At 36.7% G+C, this 26,563-nt stretch overlaps 1 protein-coding gene across 2 annotated transcripts in view; it reads left to right on the top strand.

Annotated features, from left to right (window-relative positions):
- Positions 1–26,563, top strand: part of CSMD3 (CUB and Sushi multiple domains 3) — a 1,250,820-nt gene that overhangs the window by 747,538 nt on the left and 476,719 nt on the right. For both annotated transcript variants that reach the window (XM_056128239.1, XM_056128292.1), the window contains 2 exons: positions 18,615–18,753; positions 24,706–24,893. In XM_056128239.1, coding sequence (XP_055984214.1) covers positions 18,615–18,753; positions 24,706–24,893 — 327 coding nt within the window. The remainder of the gene's footprint in view (positions 1–18,614; positions 18,754–24,705; positions 24,894–26,563) is intronic.

Raw genomic sequence — 26,563 nt, forward strand, 5'->3', positions numbered from 1 at the left:
AAAAGCTGTTGTAGAAAGGAGGATAATCAACGCTTGACTGTGGCAGGGACTAGGGATGGGGTTGGGGTGTGTAAAATATAACTGGAGAATCCAGTGCCTAGCAGGCCTCATTAACAAAACTAAGTAGGTCCTAAACTCTGATCCAGGGGAGCCCCTTAGGGAGAGACAAGCAAAATCTTAGACTCTATGACCAGACCTTTATGCCATTCTTGAATATAGTTTTGGATTCTTGCCTGCCCAACTTTGGTGTGGATTTAGGAACCACATAGTGTTTGGCTATATGTGGAGGTAAAAAACAATAGTGTTGGCATCAGCAAATTTCAATGAGTCATACCTTTGCATTATGAAAAATGAATGTCTCTTTATCTTTCAAAATATTAGTGAAAAAATTGTTGAGAACTCTGATTACACCAATAAAACATCAGAACCTGTACAGAGAGTTTTTTGCAGTTGCTGAAGGAGATCTTTGTTTCTGTATGTGAGTATCAAGTAAGTGCTTAACAACCAATTTCTGGATTCAGCACCAAACTGGGAACATCCCTAAGAATAAGAACCCAGGAGAATTAAATAAACTTGGGCCAGGAGCTTACTACAGTGACTATCTCCAGATTTAAAGACACAGCCCAAGCTGTATTTATGCCAGTTCCTACCCAACAAAGCAGGCTGTTGTCAATTCCTATGAACTAAGTCTGGTAGATTTGATTTCTCACACTCTAGTAAAGGTTTTTAAGCCTTTCCTTTAGTTAGCCTCAATTCTACTTTAAAAAGGAAAAAAATGGTTTCAGACTAGCTAAACTTCCCCAACACTTTTTTAACATACTGTTTTTAATATCACCTCTCTCCAAACTGCTAATCAACCATTAAGTAGACCAAAAAAAATTTTTTAAATCATGCCTAGAAATCTTTATATCTTGTGTGTTCTTTAGAAATTTTATATTTTTATGGAAAAAATCATCTTATTGTCTATTACAATTCATCTTTGGGACATTATTGCAGTCTGAAAGTAAACTTAGTAGCACTGGCTGTGACATCTGTCATCCCATTGATCGCCAGGGTTGATTCAAATGATCTGGCTGGCTATGTGGGTGTCCCCTTCCTCCCTCATGGCTCCATGTGCTTCCCTCCCAAAGCTGCATGCTCAGTGGAAGAGGACAGCCTTTCCCGAATAGAGATGGAGGGTATATGAGTAGCTGCACTTCCCTGCTAGAATCTCCAAACCAGCTCTCAAACTTAGTACTTAGTTTAAACTTTTTGCATGTTTTATATAGATGGACTTACAGTATGTGACATACTCTTATGTTCTGATCAATACAAATAAAGTTTATACTTCATTATTTGCTTTGCAGGACATTCTAGCTCAGATTAATTATTAGAGGTTGCTTATAAATATGCATTTATTTGCTTAGACTTAGAAAGTTTATGATAGAGGGATAGTACAGCTAGGTCCAGCATTTGCCTTGCTTGAGGCTGGCCACGGTTCTGCCACAGAGTATCACCATGTCACCCCCAAACCAAATAAATGAGTAAGCAAATAAAATTGTGAGATTATTTGTTTTTATTAGACTTTTTCATAAAATAAATATCTTATAAGATGTTTTGATAAGAAAACTTGCAGTATCAATGCACTTTCAATGCAATTCACCCTTCAAAAGTTCTCTCGACCAATTGTACAGAAATTCTTATATTTTGGCAAAAAATATAACCCGTCTCTAACTTTAGCCCTGAAACTATGGAAACACTTTAAAAGTGAAAGGAGACTTTTCATCTTCTATGATCCTTGAACAATGATTGTTCTAACCAAAGTGGTGAAATAAGATCACAATTCACTACAGTTTTGCAATTGCGCCACTGAACCAAGATTCATTCCAGATACCATAAATAAAATTAAGTGTAGTTGTTGACATTAATTAAGTCATGTGTTTTGCCTGAAGCTAAAGACTGATGCAATAACTAAAGATAGATTTGATGCCCCCTTGATATCTCTCTCTCTCTCTCTCTCTCTTTCTCTCTCTCTCAGCAGTTGATGAAATCTCCACATTTCGAAGTGACATTAGATTATTTTGAAACCCTTTGGTCTTTATTTGTGTAAAAGAACATAAAACATTCATTTCTGTAATCAACATTGAAATCTTCCAATTTGAGTTCACATACTGGCAGTCTGTTTAATTGCAATCAATGACTGCTTCAACCATGCTTAGAATATAGTTTGAGTGTAACTGGCTTTATTGAGGTCCATCTCAGCACATGGTGATTCCATTAAATAAATATCCTAAATGCACAGAAAATAGTGAAAATGGTTCTTATAGTCTTCTTTACTGTTAAGTGCAGTGATTTTCATGAAGTACCATATAAAAAGCCTTATAAAAATGTTCTTGCTTTTCCTCCACCAACATTATTCGCATGAAGATTTTTTTAATGTGTGAACTCTTATGAGTATTTTGTAGTCTGTACATTTTATTTTGGGTTAATTTATTTTTTTGGTTTGGGGCCTGCACCTGATGAGACTCAGGGCTAATTCTCAGTTCTGTGCTTGGGTTCACTCTAAGCAATGCTGTATATTCACCACATAACCCGGCCACCCTCCCATTTATTTAGTGCTTCCACTCAGCCCAAGCCCTTGTGATTCTCCTCATTAAATCTAGCCCTCAAGAAGCACAGTTTTCTCCTGAGAATTTCAGAGTTCATTTTTTGCACAAAAACATTTCTGGAAGGGTCAGAATTTCTCTTAGCGACCCTGAAGGAATGGCCACCACTGTCCTTGTTCTTCAAAATCCCTGTTAAGATCCAAGATGATGAGAAGTTTGGAAGAGGAAAGAAAATAACATGGTGTAATCGCAACCGTTTTTGTGTCTTCAAATCTGTATGTGCGTGCCACCTGAAAAAAAACATGGATAGGTTGCTGTTTTCACTTCATTCTCTTTTTTCAAGGGAAAGATGCTTAACTAGATTTTCTGTACTGTTCCTCATAATGAAAATTGCAGCCAACTCTAACTCTCACATTCAAGAATCTCTTATCCAGTAAAATCCCAGTGTAGTTCAAGGTTTGCAATTTCCTTTAATATCAATACTGCATACAGAAGACACAATTTAAGCTGTGGTCTCTGACCCACACATTGTTTCTTACTGGGCTTTGGGAAACCTTCTGGTCTGTGCCCACCTGGTCTGATCAAGGACCATTTCCAAAAAGAGTTGACGTAATTGCTTCATCTTTACTACTTTTTTTCCCCTCTGAAATCTCACAAAGACCTTTGTACAGGGATTAAGTCTAGTTTATTTGGTACATTATCTATAAATCCACTCTGTCCTCATTATTTTCTTTACATTTGGTGGGGAAAGTTGTGCCACATGCAGTATCGCTCAAGGTTTACTCCTGACTTTGCACTCAGGGATCATTGCTTTCGGGGCTCAGGACCTCATGGAGTACCAGGCATCAAACCTGTGTGAGTCAGCTGCATTCAAAGAAATGCCCTGCCCATTGCACTGTCTCTCTAGCTCTGCTGTGAATTTTCTATAGGTAATTCTGATATACCCACTTGTTTATAACCTTTTCCTCGCAAATATCTTCCTCTTGAACATTTCTATCAGTGTATAAGAATAAGATAATAACAAATTGAGTCAGCTGCATTCAAAGAAATGCCCTGCGCATTGCACTGTCTCTCCAGCTCTGCTGTGAATTTTCTATAGGTAATTCTGATATACCCACTTGTTTATAACCTTTTCCTCACAAATATCTTGCTCTTGAACATTTCTATGAGTGTATCACAATCTTTGTAGGTTTTTTTTCAATGTTTTCTCCAGTAGTTTTGAACAACAATTTGCTTGCTCAAAAAGTGTCACAATTTTACGAGCCAGAGAAATACTACAGTGATAGTGCATTGTATGTCACCTGGCCTGGTTCAATCACCAGCATTGCAGACTGTCCCCAGAGTAATTCTAAGAGTGATCCTTGAGCAAAGAGAGCTAGAAGTCAACCCTCAACATGGCAAATGTGGCCCCAACTCTTAGAAAAACAAACAAAGATAAAGGAAGAAAAAGAAATTCTGAATACTTATATCTTCCAGTGTAGTGAGGTTGACCAGGAAAAGAGGGAGGCTTTTATGATCCCCAATAAAACCAAATATTTCTAGCCCATGTCCTCAGCTGCTTATAAGAATAAGATAATAACAAATTGTTTAGGTTGCCTTATTACAACAGCCTGCCTCTCAAAAGGAAGGTATGATTTCATAAGCTTTCTAGAGAACTAGATATCTATTTAAAACATCAACAATTAATAAATAATGCAAAAATATAATCAAGAGCAGCAAGAGTGTTCACATTAGCCCATATAATTCCCAGCTATATTTAGAAAAGGTAAGTTTTTTGGAAGTAAAGGGGTTGACCTTCTGGTTGGGATGGTATATTTGATTGGAAATCTAGCAGTATCTAGAGTCCCTTGGGAAGTACTTTGGAGCAATGTTCCAAATTAAAAGTCACTTTCCTCTCTCCTGTGCAATATACTCCAATGTCCCAAGAAACTGGGTCATTAAGTCCTTTGGACTCAAGTAAAATCATAACTATTTTTTTTGTAATTTTTGTGAGGCACTGTCACACTGCTTAAGTCTAATCCTCTATTACCTAGAAATTTAACTGTAACATCCTAACCCGAATTGGGCATTCTTCCACAGATTTCCATTTCAATTTTAGATTGTTTACTGTGTTTACTGTAATGCTTTTTTCGCTCTTGCCAGTCTCTCCAAGAGGGGCAGAGGAATTGAACTCGGCCGACCCGAATTCAATTCCTCTGCCTCCTCTTGGAGAGCCCGGCAAGCTACCGAGAGTATCTCGCCCACACGGCAAAGCCTGGCAAGCTACCTGTGGCGTATTCGATATGCCAAACACAGTAACAAATTGTCACGGTGGAGACGTTACTGGTCCCACCCACTCGAGCAAATTGATGAACAATGGGAGGACAGTGACAGTGTTAATATTCTACTTATGATTTATTATTTTAACCATTTGGTTAAAATTAAACATTTTTAATGTTTAATTAAAATATTATTAAAATTTAATTTATTAAAACAACTAAACATTTTTAATAAATTAAATGATAATGTGTTTCAAATGTGCACATGCTTAAATTCCATACAAATTCAGAAACTATACCATTTTTTAAAGACACTTTAAGATGTAGTAGCTATTTTTTTACTTTGTCAGAATTGAGATGCAAATTTTTGTCTTGTGCTGTGAACAGAAAACTTCAAAAACACATTTCTAAACTATAATTTCCTCTTTACTCCGTCTAACTGTTATATGTAAAGTTCATCATCATTATCATGATCATTCTCATCATTTTTCTCTCTGTTTCTGTTTGCATAGATATCCCATCTCTAGTTTTTTTTTCCTTTTCTTCCCCCATACCTTTCTATCTCATTCTCATTCCCTTCCTTACATGTATTTATCCCTTTACCCTCCATAGTTTACTCTCAAGCATAAACAAGATCTGTACTTTGCAATGTACTTCTGCAAGAAAGATTAGTTCTTCCCTTATTCTCTTTCTGACGATTTGAAGTGGATATTCTGTCTCCTTGGAGCTTACAGAGTACTATTTTCTATCTCATTATAAGAAATTATGCACTAGATAAAATGAGAGAGAGACACACACAGAGAGATCAACTTTTGATGTTGATTTTCAAGTTTCTCTCTGAATTTGCATTTCTACTTTAGACAAACCCAGTTCTACATTCAAATCAATTCTGCAGTAATAAACCAGGCAATAGTTCACAGAATAACATGAAAGAGATAGAATACAATGAGCCTTAGAATGAAATAAGAAAGGTTTCTTCTTTGGTGTCAATCAGTGAACACTATATCATCTAGAGTTTGCTGTTTTTAACAGCAAGACAGTTGGACATAAATGAAGTATCTAGCTCAGCTGCATTCATGTTAGGAGACTATTTTTGAATATGAGGACTTAGTATTCATTGGTGAATGTAATTTAAGCAACAAGAAAAATATTATTGAATTGTGCACAAGTAGACTGAAGGATCAGAAGAATTTATTTGCAGACCAAAATTCAGAGTTGGGTTAACTTTTTATAAACCTAACCTGCCTACCATTTATATTTTAAGATAAATTTTCACTTAATAGGTTAAGTTATATGTGTATATACTTATGGTAAAATAAATTAGGCAATATTAAAATTACATAACTTATTATTTCTGTATTGACTGTCGACCAGCATGATTGCCACTCAATGCCTCTTTTGCAGACCATGGCACTCAAAAGGAGAGAGAGGGAAATGCCCTGCCACAGAGGCAGGGTGGGATGGGGGCTGGGGGGGGAGGGGATGCTGGGATCCGTGGTGGTGGGAAATGCGCACTGGTGGAGGGATGGGTGTTTGATCATTGTATAATCGAAACCCAAGCACAAAAATGTGTAAGTCTACAACTGTACCTCATGGTGCCTCACTATTAAAAAATAAATAAATATAATGAAAAAAAAAATACTACTCAGGCTAATTTCAGTTTCCTATCATGTCAGGTAACTCTGTTCAGGTTAGATCTTCTTATTACTTATTGTGCCTATTATTTCTGCATGTGCTCCAGAACTAGCTAAAGTAGAAATATTTTCTCTTCTATTTCCAGTCACTAGTCTTATATGTTCACCATGCACTCAACTTTAAATAGTTTCTATGTATTTCTGTTTCTTAGATTAACCTCTGTAGTGTAATTTTATGCTCTGAGGATCAGACTCATATATTAAACTTCCTATTCAATATTTCCTATAGATTTTTGATAGGCATTTCAAATTTAACCTGTCCAAAATTTGCTGAATTTCCTGTCTCTATAACTTCAAACTTGTTTCAGGTTCTCTCTATCTTCATGAATAGAACTGCATTTATTCATGGATTTATTATTTCATCCTGCAGTGTTAGTGTATTTCTTGATTTCTATCACCATTATATAGTACATTAGGAAAATCTGTAAACCGCTCACTTAAAATATTTTTGACACCTAGGTACTTCTTGGGGCTGGAGCAATAGCACAGCGGTAGGGCGTTTGCCTTGGGCACAGCCAGCCCGGCCGAGCTGGGTTCAATTCCTCTGCCCCTCTCAGAGAGCCTGGCAAGCTACCGAGAGTATTCAATATGCCAAACACAGTAACAAGAAGTCTCACAATGGAGATTTTACTGGGCCCGCTCGAGCAAATCAATGAACAGCAGGAGGACAGGTATTTCTTACTGCTTCTCTGATGTAGATTACCGTGCTTTGCTCTTGGAAGGTCTGAATTTACTATTGCTTCCTTTTCCTTCTCTGGAAATAGTTTATTATTGATTTCACCTGTGCCCATGTATTAGTGTTTTCATAAGAATTTTTGTCTCAGAAGTCTCTGGCGCATATATACTATCTGATTATCTTCTCCTTTATTTCCTGGTTCTTTATGTCCCATGCCATTTGCACTGTAGTAGCAATGCCCTCTTCAATCTAAAGCAATCCCCTTCAGCATAACTAGAAATGGAATATTGCCCTTCTGGATTATATGGTCATGTTCTTGAATATAATTAAGATATAATACATTCACTGGACTGCTTTATAAAGAGATTTACATTTAATGAAATACATTAGAAGAATTAGGTAAACACTTTCTGGCTCAAAATAGTTGCTCTAATTAAGACAGAGTTGAGACTAAATGAAAAAAAAGTTGCCTTTTATGATGATGACTCACAATAATTTCAAATACTGTTAACATTGTGACAGGAAATTATTATCTCTGGCAAGCAAAACAATAGGAGAAAAATGCATGACTAATAAAGTCTGTGGGTCAATTTTCTTACTGTTTTGGAATTGAAAAGTGTATATGAATATTTAATTCCAAAAATGAGGTCCAGTTAAACCATGACTTATTGAGTTCTGAATGACTTGTCTCTCCCCTTCCTGACTTCAGTTACCCATCTTCTTGATTTATGTAAGCAGCAAAAGGAAAGTACAATGCATCTTTCTCTCTCTCTCTCTCTCTCTCTATATATATATATATTTATAAATATATATCTGTCTATCTCACTCTTTCTCCATTTCCTTTGGAATTGTAAATCATTCTGCCTTTTACTTATCTCTTTAGCAGAAAAAGAATGCTCATCTTGTATTTAGGGCTGGAATGATAGCACAGCGGCAAGGTGTTTGCCTTGCATGTAGCCGGCCTGGCTGAGCCGGGTTCGATTCCTCCATCCCTCTCGGAGAGCCCAGCAAGCTACCGAGAGTATCTCGCCCGCACGGCAAAGCCTGGCAAGCTACCCGTGACATATTCGATATGCCAAACAAAGTAACAAGAAGTTTCACAACGGAGATGTTACTGGGTCTGCTCGAGCAAATTGATGAACAACGGGAGGACTGTGACTGTGATTTTATCTTTAAACCAAATTAGAGGAGGGGCTCTAAAATTAATCCCTCAAAGAGGATGTGTTTACTTTTAAGAAACATGAATGGTAGTCTTCGGGAGGAGATAGGATTGTATTGTGTATTTGGTGGTCTATTTTGTATATATACTGTATACTATGGAAAGAAAATTGATGACAGTAGATGGAAGGGATTACAATCTGTCTAGATTAAACAGTGACTCAAATCAATGATGTGCATCTCCTGTGCAGCCAATGAATCCCAAAGAAGAACATGGTTTGACAGAAGGCCAAGCCGAGTACACCTAGGGGCTCTTTGACTGAGTTTGGGAGACATAAGAGTGTTTGACTTTGCTATATTGGGGATTGTGCTTAGAAACTATTCCTCCCTGCTTTCAACCATTCTAAGAGCTCATTTCTTCTTTTCTTGAGTGAACATAGGACTGAAACACTATCGCACTGTCCTCCCATTGTTCATCGATTTACTCGAGTGGGCCCAGTAATATCTCCATTGTGAGACTTGTTACTGTGTTTGGCATATTTAATATGTCATGGGTAGCGTCCCAGGCTTTGCCCTGAGGGCAAGATACTCTTGGTAGCTTGCCAGGATCTCTGAGAGGGATGGAGGAATCGAACTTGGGTTGGCCATGTTGGCCACATGCAAGGCAAGTGCCCTACCTGCTGTGCTAAAATATCATATCCATATACAATGAACCCTAGAAGAGCTGTGGTTAGAATTAGGGAGGGAAGAAGTGACAGCCAGAGGAAGACTGGTTTAGCATGGTTTGCCTTGTCCTAATCTTCATATACCACAGAGAGAATCAAAGGAAGGTGAAGGGGAGGAGATGGCAGTGGTGAGGCAATGACCTCCAAGTCTCTCAGCCACTGCTCAGAGACCTCTTAAGAGGGTGCATCAAGAAAACCAAAGTGTTCAATTGAACTGTACCAAATGATTTTGATTACTGAGAAGGTTAAAACATCTGCTCTTTTTATTTCAGAAGTGCCATATTTGGCATATTGTGTTCAAATGTAATAATTAGGAAAAAATTAAAATTTTGTTCTATTTTTAGAACGTTCCATAAAATGCTAAATCGAGCAATGTTTGCCCCTAGCAGAGGGTGCTGTGCATAACTATGGCTGATGATCCTTCCTCCAAGAGCCGAATGAGATTTTAGAAAGGATTCCTTGAGTGATTAGGATGGTACCACAAATCCTGAAGAACTCTTTGAAAGCAAGACTGGACTTGCATGCCTGATGAGTTTTATTTTTTAAGAAAGGGGGTGTTCTCTTGAATCTCAATTAACTTGAAAGGAAAAGGAGCTCCTCTCACCCAGATACTACCCTTTTTTCTAAAAGAATTGTTTACAGAGGGCAATTAGAATGACAATGTGATGCATTTTTCAATTTTTTTTGTCATAGACAAAATGTGTGTGTCCACACCTGTGTACATATTTACAACTGAATTTTAATTTTTCCCTATGGATTTAGGTAACATTTAATTCTATGTTTCCTGGAGTATTTTCATAAGAGAAATTAACTTGTAGTAATCAACAGGGTTCTGTTCTTACTCTGTATGGATCTCAGTAGGGGAGAAAGGAAGAAAGGGTGATGGAAACAGGGAGAGGGAGAGAAACAGAGAGTCAAGATTTTAGTCTGCAGTCGTGGCTCTTTAAATCCTATGATTCTGGCATTAAAAATAAGAATCTTGTCGATATTTACCCAAGTTGTTTCCTGTAGAGTCTTTGAACCATCATTCAGAGTACTAAGGATGGAGAGCATCATTTATTACTTCCCACAAGTATCGCCATGAAACAACAACAGAAAGAAAAATTAAAGAAAATTAATGTACAGTTACAGTTTGATAACCTCAGATGTGTCGTCTAGATTTATCATGCAATCATGCAGAACCCCTCAGAAAAATTATCTATCAAATGTTTGAAAGTTCACCTTTTTAATTAACTTAAATCTTACCCCTGCAATTAAATACAGCCAGCCTAATCCCCATTTTTCTCTGAGTACTTGTGTCACTTCCTAGATAAAAGATGCTCTCCTGCTACAGGACTGCAGAATTCCCAGGCATTTCTTTTTTAATTTAAGAGAGTTTTATCTGAATAGCCTCTAACCAGCCCTGAGTTTTAGAAGACACTTAGTTTTTTTTATTTGTTCTTTCATCTTGAAGTAACATAGCGCTTCAAGTCAAATAATTTATAGCAAAATTTGTTAAGGCCTTACAAAAAATTGGAACCACTTCTGCTTCATTATAGTCATTTAAGCTCTATTTTCATTGTTTAATAAGAGGCGGAGATGGGGGTGTTCAGAGGCAGTAAGCCAAGCCATCTTTCACTGACAAAAGAGCCTTTTTATCCTAGGGAACTAAGAGGTTACCTAAGAGACTTTTAGAACTGTCTACCAGTCACTCACTATCAAATTCTGTCAATACACAGAATAACCCAAAAAATGACATGAGGTATTGGAGTGGGGTAGGGATTGTTATCAGCTGTCACTAACACTAATAATAATATTCCCCAAGAACTGCTCCATCTCTACTAATTATAAACTTCAGCTGTGAAGAGCCAAATGATTTTTCTGTGTATAGATAAATTTTTATACCCTGTCTTCGCTTTTTTTCCCCCTCACCCTATCTTCTATTTATGCTTTTTTTTCATCTAAATTTACTTCTGATACAGTGAATTTAGATGAAAAATAAAACGATCCCCCACTTTCTATGGGCCAGAGGCAGTGTATAGCCGATAAAGGCTCTTGCCTTGCTCTCCACTAACCCAGTTTTGATACTAGACCCCTGATGGGCTCCAAAGCCCAGTGTCCCACCAGGAGTGATCCCTAAGCCCAGAGCTAGGAGTAAGCCCTGAGTACAGCCAGGTGTGACTACCCTCCTCCTACCCAGGTAAATCACAGAAATAACAACTAAAAGAAAAATAATCTTTTTTCCCCAGTGACTCTCAGATATGTCTTTTTTTTCAATAAATACAGGTATTTTTATCTTGTTTCATGATTATCATTCCAACGTTTCCAGACTCCTCACCCAGCTTCCTGTGTACTCACCAAACTGCATATTCCTAGCTAACTGTAGAAATAATCAGTTTCAGTTTTAGAGATTCCAGGTACTTTGACTCTCAAAAAACTTGAAATTTGTAAGAGGGCAGGACTCTCTTTTCTGGACATGGCTTACTGGGGTCTACTAGAAGCACTTGGGAAGGAGAAATAATATCTGAGCCGAAAGGCAGCTCCTCAGGGCAGCCCTAGGATATCCCACGTGGATCCTTAAAAGAAGCCCTGATGAGGAATTCTGTGCTCTGGTGTGCAATTCAGATTTGAAAACATCAGTGCTATCTGGCAATTTCCTTATTGTCTGTCCTCAAACATTGCACCTGAGTTCAGGAACTGCAACACACAATACACAACTCTGCACACGCCTTCTTAGGGTATGTTGCACATAGTGCCCAAACTGGGCTCATGGTACCCAAGGTGGTGATTGCCAAGTGTGGATCAATGACATCAGACCCATGACCACAATAAGATAGGAACCAATATGGTCAGAGAACTGGAATCTCTCTCCTAGTGCTCATAGAACTAGAATATCCCCTGCTTTGCCTGAGGTGGGGTGGGTGGGATGGAAACTGTAGGCGACTCATGTTTTGATTAATCCAAAAAAATATGTCAACGGGACCAGCTTTGTTCTTGAGACACCACTTAGCAAAGCTATTGACCTGACTCAGAAATTGGCGTAAGATGCCAAGTCCATCTGTCTCCTGTGACTGTAGATTTGATGTAATAGAGTTTTTTCATTTATTTTTTGTTAACTTTTTAAACTTCAACACTTAACAGTGTCCCATAGTAATAACTAAATAAATGTTTATTGAATCAATGAATATACAAATTAACTAATTCCTACTGGGGCCACACTTAAAATGGACTGATTGAACCTCACATTTATATTCAATATCTGATAGAACAGTCTATTCCCTTAACCATCTACCTCTCTTCACTAGCCTGTAGCTCTCATTAAAAAAAAAACGACTGTCTTTAGTCAGTAGGATATGCATAGAGAACCCCCTCTGGCAAAATTAAAGAAACTCCTCATTTCTATCTGGGAACTATTTCTTATGTGAAATTGAAATAGTTGAATTTTAATCTAAAATCTGTCACAGTCTAAGTTTCTTATCAAGTTATGTATTTCATGATTCTTTTTATCATCTACAAACTGCTATTAGAAACCAGCATTTTAAGCTATAACTTTATTAAAAGAGTATTGTTACATTTTAAAGAATAAAAGCAAATTCTGCCCTTGAAAACACTAGGTCATTTGCAGGGGAGGAGAGAAAATCTCCTCCCTCTATATTTCTAGATGTTTTGGGGTGTTTTCAGCAAATTAATATCAAACAGATTAGTAAAAGAGAAAAACAGATTTCACTGAAAGGGTATTGTGATTCCTACATGAGATGGGACCAAATGTGGGTATTTACATCCTAGGTTAATGGAATGGGCTAGCAGCCTCTGGAATTTAAGAAAAGAGGAGAAAGACTCACTTAGCAAGACAAAGGAAAGGAAACGTGGGTGATCCCTCTCATGAGTATAGGAGACACTAATTAGATGTCACCCTACCATATACATCGATCTCCATAGGAAGATGTGAAATATACAAGAATTTCTTTTTTTTAAAATTTTTTTTTATTAGTGGAACACCATGAGGTACACTTGTAGATTCACAGATTTTTGTGCTTGGGTTACGATTATACAATGATCAAGTATCCATCCCTCCACCAGTGCCCATTTTCCACCACCATGGATCCCAGTATCCCTCCCACACCCATCCCCACATCCCACCCTGCCTCTGTGGCAGGGCACTCCCTTTTGTTATCTCTCTCCTTTGGGGTGTTGTGGTCTGCAAAAGAAGCATTGAGTAGCAATCTATTTTCAGAAAGTTTGAAAATGTATAACTATGACGGCATGGACTTCCCCCATCCCCATTAGGGCTAGTTTAGTTACTCATTCAAGTTTAAAGTGACTCTATTTAAAGAAAAACTTTAATTTGACGACATAGCACATGTATATAACAAATTGTAAAGTTGGACAACTGGGTGATATTTTTGGTTTTATTGTTTTTAACAGCGATTTCTCTGCATAAATTGAAATCTTTTAAAAATCGTCATTAAGTCTGTTTCAAAGTACTATGTTCTTATATTCTAATACTCTGTTCAGCTTTGGGCAGATTTCCAAATGTTTTTTTCTTCTTTTTCTCTTGGATTTTTTTTAAACTCAATCACTCCCGTTTTCCCTGCATATTGAGTATTCTGTACTCTGCTGTCATAGCTGCACATACTTTATTCCAGGTTCCCGTCTTCCTGTCTCTCTCTCCCTGTCACCCTGAGCAAGTGGCATGTTCTGAATGAACTGAACAGATGCTTCTAGGGAGTTTGCTGCCTCGCTTTCAGATAATAATTTTAATTACAACTATATAGATGAAATAAATACTATTTTGATGATGTAGACTTTTATAACATATGAGCATATGTTATAAACTAATGAAATAAAAGACTTTAAAAAAAAATCAGTCTCCAACATTCAACATTTTAGAAAGCAGAGCACACACATATTATTCATTATACATTAAACTCCCTCCTAAACTTTCTCACACTTTGGACTGAGGGGCTAATTAAAATGTCTCTGGGTACTTTATATTTCATCCTTTAATGCCCATTACTCACTTATTATTTGTATGACTAATTACCTCTTTTAATGATGATTAGATTGAAGTGCACAAGCTCTTAAGTAGAACAATATGAGTGATGACCTATTCAATATTTTTTTTCAAAAACTCCATGATTTTTTGACCTTTGCTCACTAAAGTGCTTTGTTCTATTTTTCAAAATATGGTAATGTGACTATTAATGTATTTAAATTAGCTTTTGTAATATATAATAATCCCATAGGAAATCTAATTATAAAACAGCGAAGAATAAATAATCCTTATGAAAATATTCCCCTATGAAATCTTTTAAAAGACAAAATTAAATTGTTAATTAATATTTCATATTGAAATTTTTCATAGGATATATTTTACTAAATCCAAATTTTATAGCAATATTGAGCCTAAACCAACCAATAAATATTATTATTTAGTGCTATGACAAATGACTTGGAGAATTAAAGAGTAAAAATCTAAAATTCTTATCTGGAGTAATAGGTTTTAGGAATTCAACAAGGCAGAATATAAAGAAATAGGGGCTGGAGCAATAGCACAGTGAGTAGGGCGCTTGCCTTGCACGCGGCTGATCCGGGTTTGATTCCCAGCATCCCCTATGGTCCCCTGAGTACTGCCAGGGGTGATTCCTGAGTGCAGAGCCAGGAGTAACCCCTGTGCATCACCAGGCGTGACCCAAAAAGAAAAAAAAAAGAAAAAAGAATATAAAGAAATAAGTAACAAAAATATTTATTTATATGATAGACTCTAAATAGAAATATATGGTAGACATGATATATAAATATATATACATAAATGTATATATTCATGTATATGATAGATTTAAATAGATTTATAGAACATTCAGGTCCTTAGGTCCTTAGCTCTACTGAGTGGAAAATTTGTTCTGAACATACTTCATTTTATTCTATACATATTTATTGTGTTCAATATGTGTTTTTTACAGATGAAAGACTTATAGAAGTCTTCCATGATCTGGGTCCTTTGTTCTGTGGTTTGCATTCACTTTGAGAGAAAGAAGAGAAACAATTCCTTCCAGAATGGGCAATATGAAGAGAAGGAAAGATATAGGGGGATGGCTATATTTGGGGGCCACACTCAGCAGTGCTCAGGGATTGCTCCTGGTTCTATGCTCAGTGATTTCTTCTGATGATACTTAGGAAACTATGACAAGAATTCCACTCGGTTTGACCACTTGCTTTGCTTGTGGCCCCATATTATCTCTCTGGCACCCTTTCCCAGTATTATCCTCTTCATGTCTTACCTCCTACTGTGATGATTGATATTATAGTTTGATGACTTATGTTGGGATACCTGAAACCATCCCCATAAAATGTATGTTCTGAGCTTTCCGTGGACTCGTATTCCTCCCTCTCTTTGGGCCCCAACCTTGGGACATGATAATATTGATATTAGCCTGGTCCATAATCCTTTTTTGACCCATTAGTGCTCAAGTAGAAGGGAGAGTTTCATGTCTCTCACTTTCAATTAAAACATACAAGTTATTAAGCTTGGTGAGAATGGCAAATGAAAGATTGAGATGGCCTGCAATTTATGACTCAAGTCATATCATTATTTTGTGAGTGCAAGAATAAAGTGTGTGAAGGAGAATAAAAGTGCTGTTCTAGTGAACACATAAATTATAGGAAAGTGAAACAATCTGTTGCTTATATTGCTTTCAAAATAATCCATTGACAAGGCAACAGGGACCCATGAGAACTGATGGGTCTGTACAAAGAGTTTCATGTTGTTTACATTGTTTCCATAACTTCTAATTCCATGCCTGTTCTGCAGTTTGTAGATGGAGTCATTTTGACTTTCAAGTTTTATTAATCAACACCTGCACTTTGGAAGGCTATAGTTGCAGAGATAAGAATCCGTGTGCTTCCAAGAGGATTACTCCATAACTTAGAGGCCAGCCGGGTATCCTAGAGGAAAGGGCAGTTCAGATAGAGAAGGGAGCACCAAATAAAGGGTGTTTGGAGGATCCTCCCAGGAGGGGAGATGCATGTCGAAAGTAGACTATGGACTGAACATGTTTGCCACTCAATGCCTCTTTTGCAGACCACAACACCCAAAAGGAGAGAGAGAACACAGGGGATTGCCCTGCCACAGAGACAGGGGGGGATGGGGGTGGGGGGATATTATCCATGGTGGTGGAAAATGGGCACTGGTGGAGGAATGGGTATCTGATCATTGTATAATCAAAACCCAAGCACAAAAAATTGTAAATCTCAACTGTAAAAAAAAAAAAAAAGAAAGAAACAACAAAAAAAATAAATAAAAAGGAATATCCATTAAAAAAAAAAAAGAATCCGTGTGCTTTATCTGGGCAAAGTAAATTGACCAACTTCTGTAAATAATTCATCATTCTTTATGTTATTAAGAATTTACATGATTCATAGGTAGATGTCAAGATATCGGCAATATCGATGCTTGAAAGTAAGGTTATGCCATCATGGTAACTTTTACGGGTTCAAAACTCAGCAGAGTAAGGAATTTTAAATTAAGGAAGTGGGTAGAAATAGAGGAGAACTAGAATCAGCACCAGAGTGTGAAGAAGTGAAAGCATTGCTGGAATCTCATGGCAAATGCTTAATGTATGAGGACTTTGTTCTTATGGGTAAGACAGGAAATTCATCTCTTGAGATGGAATTGATTTTTGGTAAAGAGGCTGTAAAAATTGATGAAATGATGAAAAATATTTAGACTATTACAAAAGTGTAGCAGATAGAGCACTGCTGGGTTTTGAAAGTATTTACTTCAGTTTTGAAAGAAATTCTTCTATAGGTAAAATGATATCAAACTTTGCATGATTCAGGAAAAATATTTTTTAAGAAGGAAATTCATTCTTTTTAGGAAACTTCACTTTCATTTTAAGATCCTGCAATGATAATCTTCGCCAGCTCCCACCATGATTGGTCCATACCCATCAAAATTCAGGCATAAAAAGCTTAAGACTAAGGGTCCAGGTGATGGCTAGTGTACATGTAATTCATATATTTTATAAAATATAGTATATACTTAAAGGATTGCATTGAATTGTGATCATAAGTTTTAAATGGGAAAACTGGGAAAAAACTCTTGTGGCTAGATTTTTGAAATATTATATTTATTTTGAGGAGTGTGGGTTGAGTTTCCCTCCCCACCCCGGCCAGGGCTCCGGCAGCCAAAGACCTTCAGAACCAGCCACCACCATGCTGATACCACTCTCCACACGCATGAAGGTACCAGCAGAGGAACAAAGGCATGTGAGTTCCGGAGCTCAGATCCCCAAGTCTGCTCGGATTGGGGCTGAGCATGCTCCACTCAGATCCTCCATATTCCAGTAGGCAGGGGTCACACCCACCAACTGGCCCCCTGGCGCCGTGTAATCCCATCAACGGCCAAGTTCCAGAGACTATAAAACCCAGATCTCAGAAGTGTGCGGCCGCATTTGCGGCCATGTGACATTTTATTATCTCATTTTTTCTTTCGACAAGAAAAAATGTGTGCTTTATCTGGGCAAAGTAAACTGACCAACTTCTGTAAATAACTCATCATTCTTTATGTTATTAAGAATTTACATGATTCATAGGTAGGCTTGCAGGCTATGGAATGTAGCCTGCCCACAGGGCAGAGTCTGGCAAACTCCCAGTGGCGTACCAAATATGCCAAATACCAGTAACAATGATGGGTCTCATTCTCCTAAAGAGCCTTGAATATAATCTCAGGGCTAGGATGAAAGAGACGTTAATGGGGCCTGCTCGAGGCAATCGACGAATTACTCATATAGCTTGGTTAAAGAAAGTGAAAACTTAGCATATGCAAAATCAAGGAAAAACTCTGAAGGAAGGTAGAAATTATGGGAGGCATTCTTAACAAATGAAAGGTCAAGTATTAGGAAAGTATTTTATAGAATGAATTCACAATAGTTAATGATAGCACTGTAGCAATGTCCTCCTGTTGTCCATCAATTTGCTTGAGCAGGCACCAGTAACGTCTCCAATGTGAGAATTGTTGTTACTGTTTTTGGCATATCGAACACGCCACGGGGAGCTTGCCAGGCTTTTCTGTGTGGGCAAGATACTCTTGGTAGCTTGCCAAGGTCTCCGAGAGAGACAAAGGAATTGAACCCAGGTTAACTGCGTGCAAGGCAAACGCCCTACCTGCTGTGCTATTTAATGATATGGATCAGAAAATGAAAGAAAGGCTTAAGACTAACAGCTGATATAATTTTCAACTTTGAAGATAAAACTACAGGAAAATATTTCAAAGATATTATTGGAAGAATTGAGAATGATGTGTTCATTTATCTGACATGATAAATGTGTAGTTAAGCCATATATCTCAAAAGGTAAGTTAACTTTTTAAAGAAATTGTTCCTCGAACAATACAAGTAATGATGCCTTTTATTTTCAAAGATGTATTAACTCACATTCAATATGGTTATACAGATTCTTTTTAAGGTTAGTACTTGAACTGATTTTTAAGACTCATTACAAAGGTTTCCTCTTACTACTTCTTTCATTTCATATTCCAGCTCCATGTGGTGGCCATTTCTCAGCTCCGAGTGGATTGATTCTCTCTCCGGGATGGCCAGGATACTATAAAGATTCTTTGAATTGTGAGTGGGTGATTGAAGCTGAACCTGGACACTCCATCAAAATTACATTTGAAAGGTCTCTGCAAATATTTTTCTATATTGAAAACACCATCTATAAGAATAATTGATATTTGTCATTTTATTAACCAAATCAGTGTGTAATTTTCTTTTGTAATCTTCCCTTGCAGTACCTTCAGGTCTTTATACCTTTGAATTTGATTTCAAGTTAATTTTATATTTGTTAAATATTGTGTGGTTATTACCAAGATAATCTTTTACTTTAGAGCTTTGAACCTTTCTGAGCTATAAGCATGCAAGTTAATGATGTATTAGTGATCATTACAAATTCTAGAGAGAAACTTCTGGTCTGCAATTGGGTTACTATTCACTAATCCAAAGAAAAATTGTTGTATTTACAATTTTTTCTAGATCCCAACTCGTCCTTAATCATGATGAAATAGTAACTTAAGAATTGTATTTCTGTTACAATAATACCGATAGAAGCACACAAAGTTATGGCATGGTGACTGAATTACAACTGTCTCATTGTGAATCAAAATAATGTAAAAATTTGAGATATTTGAGTTATTCTAGTTTGATGAATGTATAAAATAGCTGGTATGAGATCATTCCCCATTGTTCTATGATCTACCTAAACTTTATCATGGCCCTTCATTTGTAAATTCTGTCATAAGCCACAGAGAACTGTGGCTTCAGTAATAGAGCTCTGTTTCCTCACAGTTCCGGAAGTTTATCTTCAGTTTTTTTTATTTTAATTTTTTAATGTTTAAAATTTATTTTAATGTATACAAAAGCCACAACTGTTGGTGAAATTCTAGAGTTGGAATTTACGAGATAACAAACTTCAATATTAAAATTAATATGTATTAAAAACTCAACTTCTTAATGTGAAAACTTTTATATCTGATCATAGGTTTAAGTTCTTGAAAGAATTATTAAGCTGTCTGTTATGGAGAGACATCTGTGTTATTGTTTTTGCCTGGAGTTTAGTTGGCTTCGATGCTACTTTCCCATTTAATCTGATGTACTCCTGGAATTTCAGTAACGAGGATTCAGGAGGCACTGTGTGGTCCAGAGGCTTCGGGATCTAGGGTCTGAGACACTGAGTTAAGATGGGGACAGCTGTGGGACCGGACATGGCTTCCATCAGTAGAGGGGGAGAAGGGTGGCTGCCCACCCTGACTTCAAGAAGACCCCAGAGTTCTAGCCTGGGCACTCAGGTCCCTGAAATTCCTTGCAGTTTGACATCTATGCACAGAATAATTGTGAAGTGTTGGAGTTAAACCCTTGGCATGGCTGCAGCATGAGGTGAGGCTGTAGTGAGGTGCGGCTGCCGGAGTTTCTGTGGGGCTGATACTCCTGAGGGTGCCCTGGAAGTTTCAAGCTGGGCTGTGTTTCCATGATTTTTCACTGCTTGGCAGACATCTCCTGGGAGATTTAATTGGGAATGGGTAGAGCAGAGCCAGTGGGTGTGTTAACCTGGCAGAGACTGTGTGACTGGTACTTAAGAGCTCACACTGTGCCTTTTAGGTTCACATTTGCAGCGGAAGGCTCCAAATACATGGTCCAAAGTTCTGAACTTGTCTGGTCTGTGCCTTCCAAGAGTAACTGCATGAGTTTGCCAAGGAGAAAAGAAAATTTTGCTTGTCCCTGTGGATCCTTCTTGGGCTGATTGAGCAATCAAATTAATATCGGAGAGATTAGTGAGAGAGAATAAAATTTAATTATCTGCTTAATAAGAATCTAGATAGATGAGAATGGAAATGTCAATGAGAAGACTGGAGGAACAATACAGCAGAAGGGTGATTGCCCTGCGTGTAGCTAAACAGGGTTCGATTCCAGGCACCACATACGGTGTCCCTCGTGTCTGCCAGGAGTGATCCCTGAGTGAATAGCCAAAAGTAAACATTGAGTACTTCCAAGTATGACCCTAAAATAAACAAATAGAATATGAGGATTAATAGGGCATGTACTATAGAAAGAGTGGAACAAGGGCAGAAACTTTGAGATAAAAGGAGGAAACACCAAGTTGATACCAATGTGTGAGTTTGGACCATTTAAAAGAAAATAAGCTCTTCTACATATAATCATTTGCCATCTCATTCTCAAATTTGAAGATTATGTTTCAATATTTTTTGGCTTTTCGGGTTTCTCCCAGAAATGCACAGAGGTTTCTCCTGGCTCTCCACTCAGGAATTACTCCTGGCGCTGTTCGGGGTGCCATATGGGATGCTGGAGATCAAACCCAGGTCGGCCACATGCAAGGCAAATGCGGTACACCCTGTACTATAGCTCCAGGCCGTATGTTTCAATTTTCCACACAGCTGTGAGTTGACAGTTCCTAAGGGCAACCTTGAAACCATCCTAAGACTTCATTTCTTCTACTGTTTTACATGTCTTCAACACCTTGACCTCCTGCAATAAGTATTAGTCTTCTGTGTAACACTGTTTTCTTCGGGTTTAATTAATGAAAACTATCAAATTTGATTAGGAATGGTTTCGGTTCCACCATTTCTCTAAAATGTCCTAAGGCTGAATAAAATTGGGTCCAATGGGAAAAAAAATTGCAGTTAGCATTGTTATATAACTATATATAGAAATCAGGTTTATAGCACAGTAGTGTGGTATCCGGATGTGCTACATCATATACTTCACTGAAAATCTAGTTTCCACAGAACACCAGATAATTGATTAATTATTCAATACCTGCTTTATTTTACTTATTTTTTTACCTTTTTTATGGATAGTTAAAGCTAGATCAGTGTTTATAGATGCCAGGGATCAACCCGGAGGCTCCATGTAACCCTGACCTGTATGCTCCATCCCTTGGACTAACTCCTTAGACCTGTTGACCATCTTTTTTATGTGTTTGTTGGCAATTTTGTAGTATCATTTTGGTTAAATCTCTATTTAGACCTGCTGATTTTTAAGAGTACAATTAAAAATCAGCAGAAGTCTAAATAGAGATTTATTGAATTGCAAGTTGCTTATAATTTTTTGACAACAATCACTTTCCAAATGTATAATTTTAAGATACTTTCTTCTAGTCAGTACTTCCCTTTATATTTCTTTAATAGTTATTATACTGTGAAGAAATTTTATAGTCTCATTTGCAACTTTTGTACTTGGTCTCATCGTTGAAGACATTTCCACAAGGATATACTAAAATTCATGTTGAAGAGCTCATTGCCTTAGTATTTTTTCTTCTATATGTTTAATAGTTTTTAATATGTTCACTGGTTTCTTAATATTTATCTATGATAGAAATAAATTTAATGTCATAAACAAATGAACACTAGATTGGGGCAATTCATGAGAAATTTATACAACTCTCTTCAAACACAGAATGAAAGAAATTCAAATAAATGTGCCTATTCCATTTCCCTTGTTATCATAGTGTATTTTTATAGTTCCTTAGGGCAAATCTGTGACAATTTTCCTTTTAAAGATTCTATCTTACTGAACAATGTTCTCTGTATCTCCAGTTAATGTTGCTATTCTATTAAGAATTAAATCTCTTTATGTTTCAATTCAAAGTAATTCTTGAATCCTCTATGCATTTTAATTTGGTTGTTGTCAGCTGACTAGCTATCAAAGAGAAACTTCAATTTCAATAATCACAGTAGACTAACTATAAAACAAGCAAATAATTGATTCATAACAATTGCTTGATCATTTAAGGAATGTAGTGTGTTCTGACATATTTTCTCCTTCAAATTCTATTTTTGAAAAGCACTTTTTATAGACAAATGCAATATATTCCTGGTTGCAAACTCAGTAAGAAAAAAAGTAGGTGAAATGTATTCATTTTATTAAGTATATTGCTTAACAGGATGGAATGATGGTATAAATTGAAAACTACTTTAATTTGTCATACATTAATACCATTTAATTATGCACTTAACTTTTACTATATTCATGTTTCAAATAATACCAGGGCTTTTACAATGAAAAGTTTCTAATTTATAGTGTTTTGAAGCTATTTGTTTTAATCAGACTTTTGAGATTTATTTGTTTTGATTTTGTTTTTATGAAAAAGTGAATTACTCTTTAAAAAATGATTAGCTAATAAATGACCACTATAAGTAAGTACTAGATAAAAATGTATATTATGTCGCCTTATATTACTTATAAACACTTTTAAAACTGAACATATAACAAAGAAACACAACTGTGACTATCATCACAAAGGACATGATAAATTATATTGTACTTTGGAAAGAATTCTGTTTTGAGATCAGGGACAGATTATGCCAAAATTTGAAAAATTTATAGAAAAATAATGGTGAAGGTAGGAAAATAATTTCCTGATGTAGAATAATTGTGAAAAGGCAAGTACAATAATTTGGTTTTCCTCGATACCTTGCAAATTTTTTTTCTAGGGACTTTTTTTGGATCCAGATTCATTATTTAGTATAATATTAGAATGTGTGGAATAAATGCAGCATACAATGTTATTGACAGTGCCACTTATCTTGAAGCAGCACTGTATTGATTGAACTGTATAAATAATTGTATTTTTTTTCTTGGGGGTTGTTTTGTTTTGTTTTGTTTTGTTTCGTTTGCGGGGGGGGGGGGGGCGGAATCTGTCAGTGTCAGGGCTTACTCCTGATTCTGTGATCAGAACTCACTCCTGGTGATGCTTGGGGACCATATGGAATGCCTGGAATAATTAAATATTTTTAATTGAAAAAAGTATAATGGCAACTAAATCCTTAAAATTCAGCCAACAATGAATAAGTGGTTAAATTCACAGACATGAATTCTACTCCTACCAGTATCACTAGAACATAATACTATTTAAGTTCTGAAGCCTCATTTTCATACTTGTAAACTATATATGATAATATATATAGAAAATGGGTTACTTTTTGTAGGATAGATTATCCATATTAATTTACGACCAATAGCACAGCGGGTAGGGCGTTTGCCTAACAAGCGGCCAACATGGCCGACCCGAGTTCGATTCCTCCGCCCCTCTCGGAGAGCCCGGCAAGCTACCGAGAGTATTCGATATGCCAGACACAGTAACAACAAAGTCTCCAATGGAGACGTTACTGGGCCCGCTCGAGCAAATCGACGATCAACGGGAGGGCCTTTACCTTTACCTTTACCTAATTTACGACCAATGGCATAAATAATGTAAATAACTACCAGTGACACAAATGTCATTATTATTAAAATTAGTACTCCTTTTTCCAAAAGGACCACACAAAAAGATAATGTAAAAAGCAAATAATGCCTTACAAAATATCATTGCATAAATATATATACTATATTTATAAACTATGCATCTAATTCGGATCAGAATTGAAATGGCTAATAAGTAGAATAGATGACTCCAGAAATATTTTTTTTTAATTTTGTTTCGGGACCACACCCAGCTGTGGTTGGGGATTTCTGTAGGCTCTGAGATCAGAGTTCACTCCTGGAGGGTTCAGGGAAACCTTTAGAGGTGCCAGGGATTGAACCTGGCTCATCCTCACAGATCGCAGGACTCTACATGCTGTACTATCATTTAGGCCACCTGCAGAAATATGCTTCATTAAACTGTGACAGAGATAATACAGAGATAAAAGTGCTTGCTTGCATGTGACAACCCCAGACACATCCCCTGAATTACACGTTTCCTCAACATGACCTAGAATAATCTCTGAGCACAGAATCTGGAGCACATTTGGATGGGACACATGAAACAAACCAAAAAGAACATTTATTCACTAAACGTAACACATTGCAAATGTGTACACATCATAATTATTTAATGATAATTTTGATAGAAATATAAGATTATAGTATTGGTTTATGTAGATGATGGGGTATTTGTGAGATATAAATACATATTTACATATATATGCATATATAGTGTTTATATTTTTGTATATATATACACACAAAATGAAATCACAGTATATCGTGGTAAAATATTTATATAGTAAATTATATAACAATTTAAAGTATTTTCTGCATAAATTTTAATATTTTTTTGTTTGTCTCTGAAACTTAGATTTCAGACTGAACTGAATTATGATGTTCTTGAAGTTCATGATGGGCCAAATCTTCTGTCACCCCTGCTTGGATCTTACAATGGCACACAAGTTCCCCAGTTTCTGTTCAGTAGCAGTAATTTTATATACCTTCTATTTACAACTGACAACAGTCGTTCTAATAATGGTTTCAAGATTCATTATGAAAGTAAGTAATGCCAGTCAGAATGTCTTTTGATCTTCCCGTAATGTTTTTTCTGCGTTTAAGTATTACCATTTTAATCAGTAACGAAACAGATGTATTGAAGAAAACTCAAAGCTTTCCTTGACCTTTGAGAATGTTAATGGGTTGTATCATGTGTATTTTATTAAATTCTACAATGGATTTTCCAACGTTATTTTATATCATTAAACAAAACATTAAAGAAATCTTAGAAGTAGCAAGTAACAAATCTGAAATACAAAGTTCACAAATTAATCATTTATGCATGCATCTGAAAAGTTGATGATAAGTGTGTTTAAGATGTATAAAAACAATAATTTCTATTTAGCACTTCATAAATATGTTCTTTAATATTTTACATTGATTTCACACATATTCCACTAAATATTCAATTTTATTATTTTCTATAAAATATTTAAAATTACATTAGCGTCAGAAAGTAAAATAAATATATATGTAGACAAATAGGGTTAACAGGGAAGACAAATGTCAGATATTTAAGCCATCTGTGATTCAGTGTTGAAATTAGCTTATCCCACATAAAAGATTATAATTTTAAGGCATCTCAAATAGATGCTATTTTTTTAATTTGATGCTGATATGTACAGACATAAGTCTCTTATTAATTTTAAATGTGTGGATTTTTGGCTTATTATTTATGGGCATGCTCACAGTATAAACTAAAAATGTGTGGGGCTAGAGTGATAATACAGTGGGTAGGGCATTTGCCTTTCAATGGCTGATGGGGATTCAATCTCCGGCATCCTATATGGTTCCACAACCACCGCCAGAAGTAATTCCTGAGTGTAGAGACCGGAGTAACCCCTGAGCATTGCTGGGTGTAGCCCAAAAAGAATAAATAAATAAATAAATAAATAAATAAATAAATAGATACTGGGCTGGAGCGATAGCACAGCGGTAGGGCGTTTGCCTTGCACGCAGCCAACATGGCCAACCCGAGTTCGATTCCTCCGCCCCTCTCAGAGAGCCCGTCAAGCTACCGAGAGTATCTCGCCCGCACGGCAGAGCCTGGCAAGCTCCCCGTGACGTATTCGATATGCCAGACACAGTAACAATAAAGTCTCCAATGGAGATGTTATGGGCCCGCTCAAGCAAATCGATGATCAACGGGAGGGCCTTTAATTAATTAATTAAATAGATACTAAACTAACTTGTATCATTTTGTTATTTTGAAACTGCACTAGCATGTGTTTTTGCATGAAAACTAAGTTTTGCAGTGCCAGGAAATAGCACAACAGTTAGGCCATATACCTTGTATGTATCTGACTCAGGTTCGATTCCTGGCACCACAATATTTCCCCAAACCACCCTGAGCTGTATTCCCACTGGGGTGGTCCAGGGGTCCCCAGGACGAGAGGATCTGGGCATTCCACAGCCTCCCTTCCTCACAGTGAACCTCCACCCCAATGCAGTTCCTGAACCTTCTGAGGACTGTTTTGGAGATCCCGCCACACCCAAACGCACACAAATAATATGCATTTGTTGACTGCTGGCTGGATGTAGCAGCACATGTAAGAGACATAAGCAGGATGTTGCATACAACATGCACAGAGATATTATGTAAATTTGTTTTATATTCCTATCTTCCATTCTTCCCCTCTTGCCTCCACAAAGAAAAGATTATCACAAATAGA

The sequence above is a fragment of the Sorex fumeus genome, unplaced genomic scaffold (assembly GCF_029834395.1).
Source record: "Sorex fumeus unplaced genomic scaffold, SorFum_2.1 ptg000002l, whole genome shotgun sequence".
Taxonomy (NCBI): Eukaryota; Metazoa; Chordata; class Mammalia; order Eulipotyphla; family Soricidae; genus Sorex; species Sorex fumeus.